The following is a 20043-nucleotide window of genomic DNA, read 5'->3' on the forward strand; positions in this document are numbered from 1 at the left end:
TTACAGTCAATTTGAATTTTATCAGTTTAAATCTTTAGTATCAGAGATATAACTTGTATCTACTAGATTTGTTTTTTTATTACATTGAAACATTGTACACCTTAGAAAAAATACAGGGTTTATTTTTCCTTTGTGTAAATGGTTTGAAAGGTTATGCAAGTAGACTAGTATTCCAAGGGTAGAAAAGCAGAGGAACTATACATGTGTTTTTCTATTTCTCACAGCAATTCATAGAGATACCAATCTTTATTTGCGTTCAAGAAAATTTCGCAAGCTTTGCAAGAGCCGTATCATAACAAATATTTCTTGCCGTGAACCAGTGATTAAATGTCTCTGGTATATTATTGTCCAGATAATCTACATTTTCATTGTGAACAATAGTTGCTGTGATCCAGTTTATGTTCAGTAAATTGCATAATAAAGTATTTGCAGATAAAAGTTGGTTTACAGTATACATGTACATGATGGTCATTAACTGTTAAATCAGTCATGTGTATTTGTTCCTGTTGAAAACTCTTTTTTTTAATAGAATATTTCAGAAACTTATAGTAACTGTTAAACAGCTACAGATTTTAAACATAATTATGTCTCAGTTCCTGGCCTCTCCCTTGGGTTACTTAGTCAGTGTGATGTAATTATTTCCTCTCTTCCCTCTACATTATTCTTCTGCTTTCTATAGATAGCAAGCAGTACTTTTCCTCTGTCTCCTCTGTCCTCAAATCTTGTTATGGATTGTTTCAATATGATTAAACAGCTTTGCAAAATAAACCAATTCAACTACATGTATATTTTTACTTGTGCTTTTTTTGAGGATATCACATCATGTAAAGTATACTGATCTATTTAGATTCTTTTCCATGCAGTGATCATGGTGAATTATATGTTTAAGTCACTATTTAAGGTGGTATGGGACATCTGTCAATATTATTGTGTATTAAAGTACATTATAAAAAAAAAAAATACTTTCACAGATTTCGAATTTTTAAATTTTACAATATTTCACCCCCCAAAAAATATTTTAGAATTCAAACTCATGACTCGCAGATTCATAGTAAACCCACTGTGCTACGCTGATAAGAGACAATTACGGGAAAGAAACTATTTAAAATTAAGTTATTGTTTATTTCAATAATTAGTGTATCACAACCTGGAGGTGTCCCATAGCACCTTAAACAATATAGCTCCCACCACAAAAACAGACGATCTGGGAGCTACAGTTCCCAACACGTTAAAAAGTTAAATTTTATGGTGCCCAAAACCTTCCTATTGTGAATTCATAAGAAAATTGTCAAACTTGTCCGACTATCTCATCATCTCTTCCTTTTCATGATCTTTGCCCTCAAAGACAGAAGAGAAATAATGACAGACCAGGCCAAATCAATTGCAAGTGACAGATAGCTAGGTAGAGCGCTTCGTGAAAGATTCTGGGAGCTTGGGTTCAAACTCATTACCACTCCCATCCTGTTAAATCATTTTAAGTTGTTTGAAATTATTGAAGTGTAGCTCTAAATAGTGCAAAGTCTTGTATTTATATTGAACCTTACAAAAAAGGTAGAGGGTGTCAAGGATTCTTGCAATGCCTGAGAAGTTGTTTGACGAACGTGATGAAATGTTTGATGCTATAACTATCACTTTAATAAATTGGAAATTAAAAAATGCTGATAATTACATTTAACAATGAACCACACTAGGTTAAAATTAAGAAAGATGATGCAAGTGTACCTCAAGAGTTATCCAACTTTAAGTATTTAACTCAAACACAAATATTATAATTTGATACTTTATTTACAAATTGCACAGTTCCCTTTTAGGGGAATAACCATCACAACACAAATCTGTTATTATAGATCTAAGTTGTGAAGATTGTTAAAAGTCACATCATTCAATCTAAGATATTATGATTAGCATAAATATATAAATATGCTCTCATTCTGTATATACATCCTTTCTAAATTTTCCATTCATACATCTTTTGTTCCCTTAACATTGAATCTACAATGCTGTTTCTAACATCAACACTTGAATAATGGTGATAGATGATTTACAGATTTTTGGGGACATATCTTTTTTCTTAACATTATCTGTAATTGATTTGCAGTAATAAAGGTTTTTTTCATGCAAAATTTAAAGTTGCCCCAAAAATATAATTGGAATGTGAAAAAAACACATGAATCCAGTTATAACATTACATGGAATACATTTCTACAACACATCACTATCAGATCATTCTAATGATGAGAGCATCAGCAGTTGTTTGAGTACTTTAGTTTGACTTGTCTCTCTTATTTCACCAGCTAAAAACATTTCATCCACAACACTATATACCTGAAAAATAAAACCACCACATGGTGAATAATCAATATCAAAAATATCATGTATGCAGGAAAATCTTCATGATGGAAACAGTAAAACTGGTATATAAGCAGCATTCATTTTTTTTTTTTATATCAGAAACAATATGGTAGTTATATGCTATAGGTTTTTTTTTTTTTTATTAAAATATCATTTCGTGTTCAAAGATAAATATTATCATTTCTCTTTAACTTGTTTAAGACAGTTTTTATGAACTTCGTATAAATCTAATATTAATACCACAAAATTTTATGGTATCAGCTAATATCAATGACTGTATTTTCTTTCCATAACATCAAGAGACAGAACTTTACCTTGTAAAAATTAAATACAAGATCCAACTCGCACACATTGTGGAAGTACTCATTTAATACTTCTACAAAGTTATGGATGGCTTCAAGGTACATTAAGTTGTTGTCACTGACATCCACGCATATGCAGAAATACAGCCCAGCATACCGTCTGTACACAATTTTAAAGTTTCGAAACTGTAACAGAAAAATATTATTTAAAATATTGAAAATCTTTGAATAAATATTGAGGACACATAAATATTTAGCATTTAATAAATTCAGAACATTACAGTTTCAATCACAGTGACATTGACCTTATAATAATCTGAATGACAATTTGAATTTGGAAAAAAAATAAAAACAAAACACTTAGCCAGTAATATTGGATTTGATTTAAATTAGATACTGGCTCAGTATCTATAAATAAAAGACATGTCAACACTTTGTTTATAAGGAGCATAGAGGGTTAGATTTTAAAATAGATTGACTAAGCATGTAAAACTAACAGATATGGTATGATCCATTCAATTCAAAATTATAAATAACATTTTTGTAAAAATCCACATTTTTACCTCTACAAAATTTGTATGTTTGGCATCTCTGACAGTAACAACTGCATGCACTTCTTCAATCAATTTCTGCTTTTCGTCATCATCAAAATGCATGTACCATTTTGCTAACCTTGTTTTTCCTGCTCGGTTTTGAATTAGAATAAATCGAATCTAAAAGAAAAAGATTGCACAAATTGATACAGTCACAAGTTTTACATGTTGTTATGGCAGAGACAAAAATAACAAAGATTGGCAACTGACCGAAATCTCGTGGTCCCTATTTTAAAGTATTCCCAGTTTAAATCATTATATCTCTCTAATAAACAATTATATCGAAATATAAATAGCTAAAACCTATTGCCAAAACATTCAAAATATTATATTTTCATGAGTTTATGTCTTATAAACAGTATTAAAGAGGAGTTTCAGGAGGCAGTGGGCTACCCATCGTTCGAGATTTCGCCAATGTTTTATAACTGGCCAATTTATTTTCTATATATTAATCTTATTTTTCAATTTTTTGTTTCAAAAATGTCTAAAACCTTTGCACATTTTTCATAAAAACAATATACTTTTGGTTTCAGATCATCATCTCCGTTTGCTAATAAGTAGTTCTCAAAGTATGATTGGTCCTGTAATATTTTTCAACAACAAAACACACTAATGGCGGAGTTGCCTATCTATGTTATTTATGTCTCTGGTTAAGGTAAACCTGTAATTTGACAAGATACTGTAGATAAAAAATTTCTTCGTCTGCCAATATTTGGTATCTTATACAGGCATACATGTACCAAACACACTACTGTGAAATCATTAGAATTTGTGGAGGGTAAAATTCCTTGAGATTTTTAATCTTTCAGTGGCAATATTGTACAGAATATAACATATTACAAATGGATTCAATGTACTAAATAATATTCAATTAATATGTTGAATAAAAGTTTAACTTCATCCACACTTAACAATAACAGTTCAACTGTTTACTGATAGATTTCAGAGGCCAATAAAACTACTATAAACAGTATAAAGTTATGAACAGTGAACGTGGAGAATGAACAGAGATAACCCTTCAACATCCCATTCAGCAAAATCCTTTGTATATCCCCACCGATTAAGTTATTAAATCCAAAATTTGCTACCTACAAAAAGCATATATCGCAATGATGCTATGAAAAATCACAAAATATAGGTAATCAGAAATTTTACCATTCTCTCTTTTTAACCGGAAAACGCCTCCTCTGACAGACGCATGCGCAGTTAGCCAATCAATAAATATTAACTTATTTCTGTAAGTTAAAAATCAAATTAAAAAAAATATAGCCACAAATATGATAGACATACAAGATCTAGAAACGATTTAAATTGTATGTTTTCATTTTCAATTTTTTTTAAAAAGAATTCCGGAACCCTACCATAATCATTTTTTGTTTAGTATCTACTTTAGATTAGGTTATTAAAATGTTTATTGTAAGGAGTGCAATAGATCAATATAAAGCTTCATTAATACATTGAAATTAAAAAAAAGGATTTTGCGAAAAAGAGCACATGTCCAGTTAAAAATGAATATTTCAGAAGATACAAGAACACGGGTCACATTAAACGAACATGGAGTTGATAATGTAAGAGCCTTACTTTCATGTATATTGTTCTTGTAATTTATTTAAGATTTTGAGTATATTTTGCAGTGAAAAAAAAACAACTTTTGATTGAACGTATATTTGTTGTTTTACGTCTGGTTCGAGGATATTTCACTCTCACTGAGACTTGATAAAAGTTATTTGCCTTATTGTCACCTTGGGTGTTTGATCTCCATCAGTAAAAGCAAAATGAATAAGGGGAATATTAATTACTAGGGCGTTTTAACTACAGTGCAGTACTGATCAGACCCAACATAACAGAAAGTAAACCCCAAATAACCCTGGGTTTACTTTCTGGGTTTACTAGAGTGGACCCAGAGTAAACCCCAAGTAAACCCAGAGTGGACACAGACCGTAAACCCTAGCTGCAATAATGTAGCCCTCTCTGATTTTTTATATCTGATGTTTACTGGAGAGGGCTACAATCATGACAATTCTATAGGATCTCCGTAATGGTGCAAAATTAATTTTTTAATGCTGCTGACTTCGGTCTGTAAAGATCGATTTTATATTTGACTTCTTTTAGATAAAATGGTTTTTTAATTCAGGTTGAACAAACTAACCGTATATAAATCAAAACCAGATAAAACACATCTGCATGTGTACCAGTCGTCTTTTTCAGCAGCCATGACAGTTCTCGCGTGATTTTAAGGGATTTACTCTTAGGCCTAAAAAAAAATAGGTTTGTTTCCGCTTTCAGGCTGAAAAAAATTAGGGTCGGTCGGTCGGCTTTTTTTTTTTTTTTAATCTTTTTTTTTTCCCTCTCCATCTGTTCAATTGTGCATATTAAACCATTTATCTATTAAACTGGGTAAGATAAAAAAAACCAAGTATTTGTTGTCATTATTTAAATGATGTGATGAACTTTTTCCCCGGCAGGTGGGAACATTTCTCGAGCTCAACTGGCACGACATGTGCTGCCATTTGTAAATAACAAACATCTACACAACACTGATGACATCTCAATAAGTTCTATAAGCGTTTTTACAACTTAAATTTGGAGGACACAATAAATTTTTAAATCGGATAAAAACGAAATTTTAACAAAAAACGGATAAAAACGGAAATTTACGAAAAAACTCGAAAAAAAATTTTTGGGTCGGCGGGTTTAAGTTAGGGTCGGTCGGGAAAGCGGAAACAAACCTATTTTTTTTTTAGGCCTTAGAGTTTTGATGGGCTTGATAACGTGAATATCAGTGTAAATAATCGATCTTACCTCGTTCTATCACTAAAACATCATTTCAGGGAATGGTAAATAATAGAAAATTCATATTTACCGCGTTAATTATGTTTAAAATAGGGGAATTCCTATATTCAGTTCAAGATCCGCTCCGAAATTCTCATTGGCTGTCCCAAAATAAAACCGGTCAAGGTCAGTAAATAAGGCGGACAAATTCAACTTGCATTGTTGACATTCATGAAAAATAACCGATATATGGACTATACCTGATATTTTTTAATTTAGTTATGCCATAGACATCTACAATGTTTGAGTTCAGGTAAGAAATGCAGATGCTATTGCCATTTATATACGATTTGAGATGAAATAGTTGCGGGAGTGAATGACTCCCACACTTGCACCATTAGAGTTGTAGCCCTCTCCCAAAAAAAAAAAATCGGAAGAGGGCTACATTATTGCAGCTTTGTAAATCCTGATCAGAAGTATACCCTGAAAGCAGACGCTACATGTGTATTTGGAATATACAAGGGGCAGGAATTACAGGCAGTAGGATGATAAGATAAAATACAGGTCTGCCTCACACTTCAGTTCGTATAGTGGACCCCAAAAGCAATTCTACAGTAAGCCCAAAGTAAACCCCGAGTGGACCAAAATTTTCAAAACTAAACCCAAAGTAACCCCAGATAGAAAACCCGGGGTTTAGTTGGGGTTTACTCTGGTGTTAGGTTGGGTCTGATCGGTACTGTAGATATGATTTTAACTATCAGGAAAATATTAAAAACAATCAAATAAAATCTTCATGCAACCACCATACTTGTGTGCAAATGAATGATTTTACTTGGATGGCCGTCGCTTATTTGAACCATTGTAGTTGCACCATTAATTTCATTTTGTTTGCAAGATGATATTCTTTTTAAATCAACGTTAATATGTAAACGGTGTGACCGTTGGACTGAGTGCAGATTTGACATAAAGCAGTTTGATTTTTGTACAACTTACAATTAATTTGATACGCACATAGTAGGATACACCTACTCAAATCATTAGCCAAAGTTAAACTTAACATCGCATGCACATGCCACAGTCTATACATTATGACATCATGTTTCATACATAAAACGTACAAGTTTTGTCTTGGAAATAGCCGAAGAGAGTTACATGTTTCCAACAAAACTTTATTTCTTCTTTATTGTTTATTAATTTAATTCATATGCCAACTACTGGTAATGAAATTGAATACTTTATTCAGTATCTAAAAGTTCCTTGATGTTAATGTTTTTATTTTTCATCTGATAATTTGATAAGACATACATAGAACTAGTGTTGTTTTTAGAGCACTATTGAAACTTATCTGGTTTTCACTTTAATTTCTTTGAATTTAAATCATCAATTGAAATACTGGAAAGTTTTTAATCAAGTTTTTAGGTCAATAAACATCGATAACTGCCAGTCAATTAATGACCGAACTAACCCTTTTAAGAAACAAAATGGTGGCCAGTATGGTGGCGCCCAGGGCTGAAAGAAAAATTTAGTACCCCTGACTCAACTCTCATTTTTCGCTGATTTTTAGCTCACCGAGACGAAGTCGGGGAGCTTATGCTATACCCTCGACGTCGGTGTCGGCGTCAGCGTCGGCGTCCGGACCTGGTTAAAGTTTTTGTTGCAGGTCCTGTATCTAAGCTATTACTTGTCCTATCTTCACCAAACTTGCATGGATGATGCATCTGGACCTACTTATGGACTTGAAAGACTTGGATGCTGAATCTGAATCCTAAATTTTAGATGCTGGAGGAGGTTAAGGTTGTTGGACCAGGTTATAGTTTTTGTTGCAGGTGCCCTTTGATAGCAATATCTAAGTTACTGCAGGTCCAAACTTCACCAAACTTGCTTGGATGGTGTGTATTATGATACTGATGCACCAGACAGGCTTGAGTGCTGAATCTGAGCTATAGGTTTCGGATGCTGGAGAAGGTTAAGGTTTTTGGAGCAGGTTAAAGTTTTTGTTGCAGGTGCCCTTTGATAGCAATATCTAAGTTACTGCTGGTCCGTACTTCACCAAACTTGCATGGATGGTGAGTCTTATGATACTGATGCACCAGAGAGGCTTGAATGCTGAATCTGAGCCATAGGTTTCGGATGCTTGAGGAGGTTAAGGTTTTTAGAGCTGGTTAAAGTTTTTCGTCGTATGATACTGATGCACCTGACAGGCTTGAATGCTGAGTCTGAGCCATAGGTTTTAGATGCTGGATATGGTTAAGTTTTTTAGAACAGGTCACATGTTTAATAGATAATAGTACTATTTCAAACTTGCATAGTTGATTAAACTATAATATGAATGAATCACAGAGGAAGCTTCAGATGCAGAGCTTGATCTCCATTATCAAGGATGCTAAAAAATATATCTTAGTTATTACAAACTTGATTGGATGGTGTGTCTTATGATACAGATGCACCTGATAGGCATGGATGTTGAATCTGAGCCAAAGGTTGCGGATGCTGGAACAGGTTAAGGTTTTAATTGCTGTTGCCCTCTGACGATGATATCTTAGTTATTACTGTTCTGAACTTCACTAAACTTGCATGGAGATGGGTATTATGTATACTGATGCACCTGACAGGCTTGAATGCTGAATCTGAGCCATAGGTTTCAGATGCTGGATGAGGTTTAGTTTTTTTGGAACAGGTAACATGTTTTATAGATGATAGCTTGCATAGTTGATGTAACTATATTATAAATAAAACGCAGAGGTTGCTTCAGATGCAGAGCCTGATCTCCATTATCAAGGATGCTAAAGAAATCTCCTACCTCACTCAAACCTGCTCGATAGATCGATGTGTTTGTTGAAAAATGATATAACATGATTCTTATGATATAGTATTGTATGGTATGAAACAATATTGTTTAATATGATACTATAATATCATATGTAATATTATAAAAAGTTATATGATATGATATGATCAATTTTTTAAATATTTTATGTTATAATATTGTATTATGATATCATTATGTATTATTGTATATTATGATACAATATTGTATAATATAATATTGTATTATTAATTTGTTATTTTATCACATGATACTATTACATAAGATATTGCAAAATATAATATTGTATCGTATGATACAATATTGTATATTCTATAATATTATATCATACGATATTGTATAACATGATATTAGTTTCTGTAATATAGAATTATATCACATGAAATTGTATAATATGATACTGTAATATTATATAAAATCGTATCATACGATATTGTATAATATGATATTGGTTTATAATATGATATATTATCACATCACATGAAATTGTATTGTATGATATTGTAAAATATATTATTGTATCATATGATACAATATGTTTAATATAATGTTGTATTATATAAACTTTTACTTTATCACATAATATTGTATATATCATATATATCATTTGATATGAAACAATGTTGTATCAAATTATAGTGTATCATATGATACAATATCATATTATGTATCAAAAATGATACAGTGTCATGCAATATCATACTATATTATACAATATAATATCATATGTTTCAATGTTATAATGTATTATGTAATATGATATTGTAATATAATACTATATTATTTTATATATAGAGAATAATACATACCCTTTTCCATATCACAGCTTGTATCAGCCCGAGACTACAATATCAGCCCGAGGGCCGAAGGCCCGAGGGATGATATTGGTCGAGGGCTGATACAAGCTGTGATATGGAAAAGGGTATCTATTATTATATTTATTACATACTTAGTAATAAATTTTAAAAAAAACATCAACTTGAACAAATTGATTATTCATATTATTTGAAAAAAGTCTGCACATGTACATATACATGTATTTAATAAAAATATGAGTTCTTCTTGTTTTAACAAACATGAAGCTACAGAACGGAATTTCATCAGGTTTTAAAAGTTGACTGCTTTAAAACATTTGCTTGCATTTGAAGTTTTCAACTGCACTTAAAAATGTCGATTGTAACTGAAAATAATTTATTTTTCGTCTGTAAACATGCAAAAATGCCGAAGAGAAAAAAGGCAGAGGAGTTCCGAAAGGGGTGTGATTCGGATCCGTATCAGCCCTGGAGGGCTGATAACCTGTATCAGCCCCGGAGGCCGATACTGATTTTGTGATGTCATCTGTATCACATATGCCAAAAACCTGTATTTATTACTAAGTATGTAATAAATTATGTTGTTATACTTTCATGTTAAATACTGAAATCTGATTGGTTAAGACGCATTTAATAATATTTACCGGTACTATTACCCTCAGCGTTAGCAACACACTTAGCAACGGGTAACATTAAAAAATGTTACATGCGCGAAAATTATGCGCGTACGGTTCGCTGTAGAATTCATGTTATTCCTATATAAAAGCAGTAAAATTTTCTTAAAAATTTTAAAAAAGACATTCAGTATAACAAAATAAATAGTGCCTGTTTGGGAGGATAACAGTTGAAATTGACACCCCTCGAAAACCATTGTCAACCTCCGCTTCGCGTCGGTTGACAATGGTTTTCTCGGGGTGTCAATTTCAACTGTTACCCTCCCAAACAGGCACTATTTATATAATATTGTATTATGTGATCAAATACAATAACGTATAACACAATACAATGTCATATCATACGTTACAATATCATATCTCATCATTGTTTATGGTATTTTATTGAATTATTTAATATATGTTGTAAATATGATAGAATGCAATATTTAATTTTATATTATTGTATTGATTAACATATGAACATATGAATATCATACAATTTTTTAACAGATGATATACGATATTGTGTCAAAACAGAATCCATAAATATCCAAGATCATAAAGTATGATTTTCATTTAATATGATAAAGGTGGTCTCATAAAGGTGAAGTCTCATAAGGGTGATGTCTCGTCTCGGTGAGCTTTGTAATCTGTGATTACCTATGTTTATATATATGTTTTACCATTAATCCTCACTTCGCATGTATTTTTCAATCATAACCATGATAACTCTGTAGTCAATTTGTTTACATTTTCAACTTGAAAGATTACCAATTTTTAATTTGCTGTATCTACCAAAGTATGTTGCTATTACAAAAGTTAAGGGGTGGTTGGGGGCAAAAATAAATGATGTAATGGCACTGCCATAATTATGGGTTAGAGTCATTTACAGTGCAATGTATATAATTTTCAGAATAAAATAAAATAAATGATGAAGATATCTGTATTTATTAACATACAAGTATATATCTTTAAGCCACATAAAAATATATGCATGTTTCCAAAATAAAAAAAACTATTATACAATGCATCAAAGAAACAAGTGCTTGTGTTTGAAGCCTAGAAATTACCAGTACTCAGTTAGGAGAATATACATTGTGGGATTGTATGATGAAAAGGTATTGTTAAAAAATTTACATAGTGGTTTTTGTTTCAGAGAAAATAAAAACTATAGAAGCTATTTATCTCATTAAGAACTGCATGGTGTCAAATAAATATGTGATAATGATGAATAATGCAGCATGTTTTGAACTATTCGCTGTGGTTTCGTATCATCAATAGTTTAAATGCATGGGTATTAAGAATTGCTTTTTACAGGCAAATTTCATGGTCCTAAAACCAGATATTGTTTTAGTGCATGTACTGGTATTCTTTATCTTGGGTGCCATTTGAGAGTCAACAAACTTCGTGAGGGGTACACAGATTAAAAAAGGCTATTGCATTACACCTGGTGATTTTTATGATATAAAATAAAAATTCACAACTCAAACTGTTACAGAACTTTTTGTTCTATATATGCAGTTGCTAAGATCATGCATGTGAATAAAAGGTCAAGAGATCTATATATTGTATTGCCCAATATCTTGGAAATATAAAGTCATTTGAACAAGAGTTTGGACTTTCGGTGGGATGTAACTATCTAATTTGCTCATCAAAACAAACTGTCAAATATTTCATAATGAGAACCATCTTTCTGATTTGCTAAGAGGTGCTCATCAATATTCATTGACTGTCAAAATGGAAAAGATTTTTTATCAAAAGTGAAATTGACTGTGCTTCAACTGATTCAGAAATATACATCCGAGGACAGAGTCAGAGGAAAATTGTTGCATTCAATTTATTCATATCTTTTAGCCAATGTCTGGATAGTTGACAACGAGTAGACCCTGCCTTCATCAAACTAAGTTTGATTCATACTGCCAAAAGTCCAAGCTCTTGTTTAAACGACTGTAAGAGCATATCAGTACTAAATAAGTAAGAATGACAAATAATGATTTTACAAACATAGACATATGATGATACCGGTACTTATGTTATCTACCTGTATGAAGGTAGCCAATGTACTGTTTATGAAAAGGTTACTTTTCAAAATTTTGTCATTTTTTGTTCCTTGAATTTTTTCCCTCCTTTTAGTAAAGAAAATTGTTGTAACAATATCATACTCAGTGTTACTCTTGTTAACACAGGTTCATAGCACAGATTTTCCTGGCGAGTACCCTGACTTTGATGATGCATGGGATTTTAAAAAGTTTAAAAAGGTAACAGGGCAATAAAATATAAGATTTTCATGGTTTATAATTGCTTTATTCTGACAAACTATATATCAATATGCAGAGCAAAAGCTGAATACACGACTGAACTATAGTAGTAGTTGTAGTGCATTCATAGTTACATGTGTATTTATATTTTACATATAATATATCAACATATGACAATAAGTAAAGATTAAGCACCTGTCCTTATTATTTCCTCATATATAGATATTTCATTTTTCTTGAACTATATTTGTGTATTTTTTTTATGATTTAGAATTTCCGCATTGACATGATAAAAATGAACGATGATGAACTGGAGTTTGATATGGTTGGCATAGACGCAGCCATAGCAAATGCATTCCGCAGAATTCTCTTAGCAGAGGTATTTGCTTATGAATATTTTATCATAATGGCAAATTGAAACCTTTTGTTGAGGAAATTATAGATAAAAGTCAGTATTTCATGCAAAATTGATATCAATTAATCAGAAACTGTAGATATTTGTTGACAGTTCTCAAATATCCTCTTGTTTTCTTCAAAGAGGTCTGATATCCCATTAATCTCAATAGGTATGCAACATTTATAAGGTTCAATCATTCAGTTAGGCTTTGTTTTCTGCAGGTACCCACAATGGCAATAGAGAAGGTTCACATTTACAACAACACCTCCATCATACAAGATGAGGTTCTAGCCCACAGATTGGGACTGATTCCTATAAAGGCTGACCCCAGACTGTTTGAATATAAATCTGAGGGTAGGTCAGACATTCTGGTTCTAAGAACAGTACACACCCCTGTAATGTATAAAAAACATCATTACATTTAATGAATACAGAAAAGCATTGTATATTCTTTATTTTGCGAAAATACTATAAATTCTGATACCCTGCTGTTTTCTTTAAAATTGCAAAAACATAAGATCATGAGCACTCAAACTTTAATATAAAATGATTCCATATAGTAATCACATAAAAAAAAAATAATGAAAGTCTCCAAGGGAAGCTTCTTGGGATATTTTGCTGATATTAATTCCTTACAAATTGAGGACTGTAGGTATATTAAAGTGTACATTTGATTCAAAAATTGGGTGTTGATAAATAATGGTGAGAGAATATGTGACAAATAAGTACTGGTAAAGAAATAGAGAGAGTTGATCACTCCTTGTCTGGTTTCTTGAAGCGTGATGTTTTCTTTATTGTATGGTGCACTTGATTAAGAGTTACATTGACCAACATATACTTTTTTCGTTTATCATAAAAAATGAAGAAAACAAACAATAAAACATTAAGGAGAAATTGTTCTTAAAATGTGTCACAATTAAATTTTTATCTCTCGAAACTCCCACAATGCTTTTTAACTGTCTTTTGTTCTAATTGATGTTAGAGTGTCATACGTTGTGCGCCATTACTCTTCTAATGTCACCATCCTGGGAGGCCATTAAAAGAGAAATATGTATATACCACCAACAACCCTATTAATGTTTTCACAGGTGAAGATTTCTCTCCTGAAGACACCATCATATTTCAGCTCAAAGTAAAATGTACCAAAAATTCCCAGGCCAAGGATACCACAGATCCAGATGAAATGTACAAAGACCACAAAGGTGGGAAGCCATTTCATAGGTCAAAGGTCATTGTGAAATTGGTATGAAATTAAAGTGAATACTGGTACTCAAATTTAGTTATAGTTGCACCAATGTTAAACCAGACCTGTTATTTTTGATTGAACGTGCATACAGTTCCACGTTGTTTGATTTTACTGTATCTGTGCAATATGTACCTGTACACTGCAAAATGTTTTGTAAGAGAATACAAATTTTAATAATTCTTTTGATAGGTGTAACTGAATTTTGCTTAATGAACATTTATAATTCTTAAAGATTGAAGTCAGGGGTTGTGAATTTTGGTTAAAGGGATTCATATCATGTTAGTAAATTAAGATGGAAATCAATATTACATGTTCTATGGAATAGGAACATGGATTAATCTATAAAGGCTTCTATATTGGTTACAGCTGCAAGGACGCATGTGACGTCACCGGACCATGTGACACACTATCTAATTAACAAGTTTTTATACGATTGGGGCTATGATTTAAATTGATTTTATGGCTAATTAAAGCAAATTACAGCAAAACAACTTTTGGAAGTAATTAATATATACATAAGAAAGGCAAAAAATGTAAAATGTCCCATGCTTAAGAAACATGTGATATGTCCTTTAACTGAAAGAGCACCTGCCTCTAGAAATTGATAAGGGTTCCTATTTACTATAACCTTTGTCTACAATATAATGTTTTATTTACTTAATTAATATCTTTGGACATATTTTGTTTCAGTCACCACAAAACACTTAAAATGGATTCCTATGAAGGGACAAGACACAATAGTAAGTTTATGGAAGACCTTTTAAATCATCAAATTTCTTTTTCACTGAAATTTCAAATTAAAGGTAATCAAATATTTGTTACAATTGTAATGCAATCTTTCTTTGTTTCAGTTTAAAGAAGGAGACCTGCGACCTGTTAATGATGATATTTTAATAGCAAAATTAAGACCAGGACAGGTATGCAAAATTACATACTCGTAATCATGAAAAATTAGGAGTGTTTAGAAAATTTTGACATAAAATCTAATAGATGAAACACTACACTCTCTTAATGTATGGGTATATAAAATCTTTGGAGATTTTTTAACATAGATCTGTTCTTCTGGTAAAAAGTTTTAAGGGATATGTGTATAATACCAGTATTTGCATGTGTACATGATAATGTATATATGTCATTCAAATGAAGTAGGACTGTGTAATTCTAATTCACAGGAAATTGATATTCGAGTATTCTGTAACAAAGGTATTGGGAAGGACCATGCCAAATTCTCTCCAGTTGGTGAGTGTTTTATTCAAAATGACAATGTAATACATAACCTCCTGGTGGTAACTGTGTATAATTTCTTTATTAACCAATTAAGGGCCCTCAAGGGGCAACATGAAGACTGTTGACATACAACATCCAATGAACATAAAACATTCAATAAACATATACAAGAGGGAAAGAGCTGGATGATTTAAAGAACTATGACAGACATGAACAATTAAATAGTATATATGTATATATATATGTATAATTATGTATGTTTCCATACATTCAATATAGTGTCTTCTATATATTTATGTTAAACACCATACATAAATATGTCAAGATACAAATGCACATACAAATTTGAAATAGTTTATCATATGATTGAAAAATAAAAAACCAATATTTGAATAGGAAATACAAATTAAGGCAATGCCTTTTGTAAAAATTTACCAACAGAGTTTAATATATCTAATTCTTCACAGTTTAGAATCCAAAATAATTTTTGTTTATCTTCTAAACTAGTAAAATGTTTTGCTTTAGATGAAATTAAATCAAATAGTTCCTCTCTTTCTTTTGTAAATTTGCTGCATTGGATAAGAAAATGTTCTTCATCTTCAATTTTATTAAGTGTACAATTTTTGCATATTCTTTCTGTTCTAGGTGTGTTATTATATCTGCCCGATTCAATAAAAAGTCTATGCGCTGATATCCGCAGTCTACAGATTGGCTTTCTGTATTCAGGTCTTAATATAGTTAAATACTTTTCCAGTCTGAAGTTAGTTTTCAAAAATAAATAAGTAACAAGTTTGCCATCTTTAAGTGTTTCATTTGAGTACTGCCAATCCATCAAATATTTTTTAGTCTGAGATTGTTTTAAAGAAGTAACAAAGTCTTTTTTAGAATATGTCATAATGTTTTGAATATTAAGAATGTTTAGTAGCTTTTCAATAGAGGAATACCAAGTTGTATTTTGGGCGAAATGAAGTTCTTTACTACATACAAATGCATCTTTTAATAGAGGAAACTCTGTTGTTAAATTTTCTAATCTGTAGCAATATTTTAGTAATCTATTGACAATATCATATAATGTAGAGGAAATCTTCCTAGTTCAGAAAGTGAAGCATGGTTCATACTTTTCTTATTCAACCCCAATATGGTTTTACAAAATTTTAGATGTAAAGTTTCAGCTATTAAGTTGTTATAACATTGTTGTATCAGTATATCATTAGACTGTTTTATTTTTATGTTATTGACGTTAAAGATTCCCCATATTTCAGAGCCATAAAGTAAAATTGGCTTTATAGTGTGGTCAGATACATTTAAGCTAGTCGATATCCCGGGGTTTAGACTCAGGAAGTCTTTTCGTAGTTTGAAATAAGCTTTCAGTCCCTTTTTGTGTAATTCCACCTTAGCCAGTGAGAGTGTATAGGTAGTCATATATACGGGTACATAGAGTTACTATCAATTCATTTCCTTAGAGGTTATGTTGATTTTCAGTTTGGGTCAGTTAGATAATAATGCAGTTGTGACCTTTTGATTTTTTTTTTTTTTAGTCAAAAAAAAATTTAATATTTAGAGGTTTATATGCATCTTTTCAACCATGATTCCATCTGTTTATCTGATTATTTTCTGACTCACTCTTGAACAAGTAATATGTTTAAAGAGGAAATCAAAATTCTGCATCATTTTAATACAAAATTTTGTGATACACTTTTATACAGTCGACACCATTCTAAAAACTTACAAATACATTTAGGGCAATAATATTTTAAAGGTTAAAAATAACTGTTGCTGCATAGGTAGCAATGTATTTTACAAAGTAAAGGTGACTCACTTCTCCATAAGTTATCAACTGTCAGCTATTAGGACATTTGAGTCAAAGTGACACATTTCCAGATTAGAATGCCACCGATGAAAAAATGTGCCATGAAAGAGTGATTTCTAGAAGTGATATTTAAATCAATAAATATGACATTTTTTTTTATTATTTGTATTCCACAGCTACTGCCTCTTACAGACTGTTGCCTGAGATATATCTGAAATCCCCGGTCACTGGGGCCCTGGCTGAGAAGTTACAGAGTTGTTTCTCGCCTGGAGTCATAGTCATAGACACAGAAAATGGTAAGGAGGTGGCTGTGTCATCTCACGGACAGTTTTGTTTATTATGAATGTAGTATTAATTTGAAGTCTAGTTAATACATGCATAAATTTAAACTTATCCTTCAATTTAACTAGAGATAAAAAAAAATTCTTTAAATTAGACTGCTTCTCTATTTGGGCACTGTTTCTATAGTGGGGCACTGTTTCTTTAGTGGGACATTGTTTCTGTTGAATTAGACTGTTTCTTCAGAGGGGCATTGTTTTTTTTGTGGGGCATTGTTTCATCATGGGGCATTGTTTCTGTTTCAGGAAACAAAGTAGCACGAGTGGCAAATGCAAGAAAAGACACGTGTAGTCGAGAAGTGTTCCGCCATGACAGCTTAAAAGATTTAGTGGAGCTGAAAAAAGTCCGGGATCATTTCATTTGTAAGCAGTATAAAACAGTATACAGGGAAATATTTGCTCCCATTTTATTTTCGCCCTTTTCTTCCTCGTTAACAGTGAGCAAATTCAAGACTGGGTGAATTTCTATGTCTCAAATTATCTCGCTTTAAACACAACTGTGTCTGGGCAAATTTAAGACAGGGCAAAACTATTATATTTTTGAGGAGTAGAAGGGTGAAAATTATACATGACAAAAATTACCCTGTATACAGTATTTCTTACTCTCTTTAAATAATAACGGTATGATCCTTTGTCAAGTGAATGCAATATTTAATGTAACTGACTACCCCACAAAAGTATAAATAAATTTTACTGCTAACTGACCATTCAACCAAAGTGACAGTACTTCTCTTTGAATGAAATTACCAATTATCAAGCACTACCCCCCCCCCCCCTCCCACCAAAATGAAAGAATAAAATTTTCTTAGTATGTACTGGTACAGACCACTTTCCTAACTAACATCATTATATCATTCTGTTTACATGTAAAGCATTGCCCTTCTCTTTGTAGTTTCTGTGGAGTCCACGGGCATCTTACCGCCAGATATCCTTGTAGAGGAAGCCATCAAAGTCCTGATGAAGAAGTGTCAAGATTTCATGTCAGATTTGGATACTTAGTAAAATTGTTCTGTTAATCTCTTATCACTGTTTGTTGTTTTTATTTATAATTAATTAATGAAATAATTTGTTTTTGTATTTTACTTTAATCCATTTTGATATTTTTAAAAAAGAACGTTTTTTTTTACAAAAAAAATAACTCTTGATATTTTGTAAAAAGGGTCATATTTACTCTCTTGGATTTAGAAAAAATGGAAACATTTAGAAAATGCCTAATTTATTCATATAAATGACGGAAACTGTGACAGAAATTCAACTACCGGTACTAGAACAGAGGATATTACCATTTTGAACAAACAGAACTGATCGATATTCTCTAGTATCAGAATAGTGTTCTGTGATAATCTAAACTTAAGTCTGTATATAGTTTCCAATTATCATATTATATCGACTTAAATCCAGTTTGATATTATGAAAATGATTTTGCATTGGAATAAGAGTTAGATTTATTTTCAGAAACGTTTAGGTATACGGTATTTTTTTTTATTGACGTTTGCAGAGCAAGAGTTATCGCCCTTTGGACAAAATGAAACAGTTCATATGTTATTGATCCTTTGGTACAACCTGAATTTATATTTTTAATTTTTTTTTCTTGATTTTTTTTACATTTTAAAATCTTTGTTCTTCATTGATAAAGAATAAAATTGATTTCCCTGTGAATCGAAGCAGTACATTGTATTACACCCAGAATGTTAAAAGGAAAAGACAGTTCTATCGTTAATTATGGATTTTATATTCTTAAAATGAAATTTTTACAACTGCATTAATAACAAAAACATTACGCCCTGATACAATTCTGAGGTTTGCGATTCACTGCTTGAATGAAACAGAAGTTTTCCATTTCTTTTGTAGACTGAATTAAAGAGCCAATTTATATAAATTCTGTCGTGAAGGAAATAAACTGACTGCCTAAAAGCTTGTTAGGTGGAGCAGTAATATTGGAAGACATTATGGTCTACATTGTGAGGAGATGCAGGAACGAAATAAGAAGTGAATCAGAGTTGGGATTTATTGTTTGGGTTTTTTTATGACTACTTTATTGCTAATGGTTTACTGGTTTTTGTGATATAGTATCGGAAATGTGTACAAATAGCGAGCAACAGTGAAGGGATCCCCCAAGACACTTGCTGTTCAGAAATTTTATTGTCCACTCAACTCCTTTCTTTTATGGCTCTAATTGTTGTCTTCTTTAATTATTTAGTATCACTTGATATTACTTTTGGAAACCATAATTATTCTCTCTCTCTCTCTCTCTCTCTCTCTCTCTGAGAAACATCAATTGATTCTTTTAATCTACAATTAACAGCGTTACAGAATTCCCTCGCGGTCTACATTCACGTACGTTCATCATGCTTTTATGCAATAGAACGTTTTAATGCGAGAAACAATCTAGGTATAGTGAGAAATTCCACAATCTCGTAATTCCATTAACACCTCAGCGTATTTGCATCTGA

The 20043-nt window shown here is 31.6% G+C and overlaps 2 protein-coding genes across 2 annotated transcripts; one reads left to right on the forward strand and one right to left on the reverse strand.

Annotated features, from left to right (window-relative positions):
* Positions 1–1766: 1766 nt before the first annotated feature.
* LOC105317810 (AP-2 complex subunit sigma) lies at positions 1767–3998 on the reverse strand. Its single transcript, XM_034468176.2, has 4 exons — positions 3909–3998; positions 3218–3367; positions 2667–2840; positions 1767–2325 (listed from the first exon to the last, which is right to left on the reverse strand). Exons 1-4 carry the CDS (start codon positions 3981–3983, stop codon positions 2224–2226), a joined length of 501 nt encoding a protein of 166 aa, XP_034324067.2. The 5' UTR covers positions 3984–3998; the 3' UTR covers positions 1767–2223.
* Positions 3999–4660: 662 nt separating this feature from the next.
* LOC105317812 (DNA-directed RNA polymerases I and III subunit RPAC1) lies at positions 4661–18613 on the forward strand. The gene is made up of 11 exons (XM_034468172.2): positions 4661–4815; positions 12501–12572; positions 12844–12951; positions 13191–13323; positions 14058–14171; positions 14906–14955; positions 15067–15132; positions 15388–15454; positions 17429–17548; positions 17837–17953; positions 18483–18613. Exons 1-11 carry the CDS (start codon positions 4756–4758, stop codon positions 18587–18589), a joined length of 1014 nt encoding a protein of 337 aa, XP_034324063.2. The 5' UTR covers positions 4661–4755; the 3' UTR covers positions 18590–18613.
* Positions 18614–20043: the final 1430 nt, after the last annotated feature.

The sequence above is a fragment of the Magallana gigas genome, chromosome 6 (assembly GCF_963853765.1).
Source record: "Magallana gigas chromosome 6, xbMagGiga1.1, whole genome shotgun sequence".
NCBI lineage: Eukaryota > Metazoa > Mollusca > Bivalvia > Ostreida > Ostreidae > Magallana > Magallana gigas.

What these genes read in the sequence shown, in the direction of transcription:
- LOC105317810 (XM_034468176.2), bottom strand. Translation starts at nt 3,983, where the DNA reads ATGTATGCCTGTATAAGATACCAAATATTGGCAGACGAAGAAATTTTT. An exon ending in AGTATCTTGTCAAATTACAG is followed by an intron (nt 3,368 to 3,908) that starts GTTTACCTTAAC and finishes TTTTTCTTTTAG; the next exon opens with ATTCGATTTATTCTAATTCA. An exon ending in TTGTATTTAATTTTTACAAG is followed by an intron (nt 2,326 to 2,666) that starts GTAAAGTTCTGT and finishes TTTATTTTTCAG; the next exon opens with GTATATAGTGTTGTGGATGA.
- LOC105317812 (XM_034468172.2), top strand. Translation starts at nt 4,756, where the DNA reads ATGAATATTTCAGAAGATACAAGAACACGGGTCACATTAAACGAACAT. An exon ending in GCAGAATTCTCTTAGCAGAG is followed by an intron (nt 12,952 to 13,190) that starts GTATTTGCTTAT and finishes TGTTTTCTGCAG; the next exon opens with GTACCCACAATGGCAATAGA. An exon ending in GTTTGAATATAAATCTGAGG is followed by an intron (nt 13,324 to 14,057) that starts GTAGGTCAGACA and finishes ATGTTTTCACAG; the next exon opens with GTGAAGATTTCTCTCCTGAA.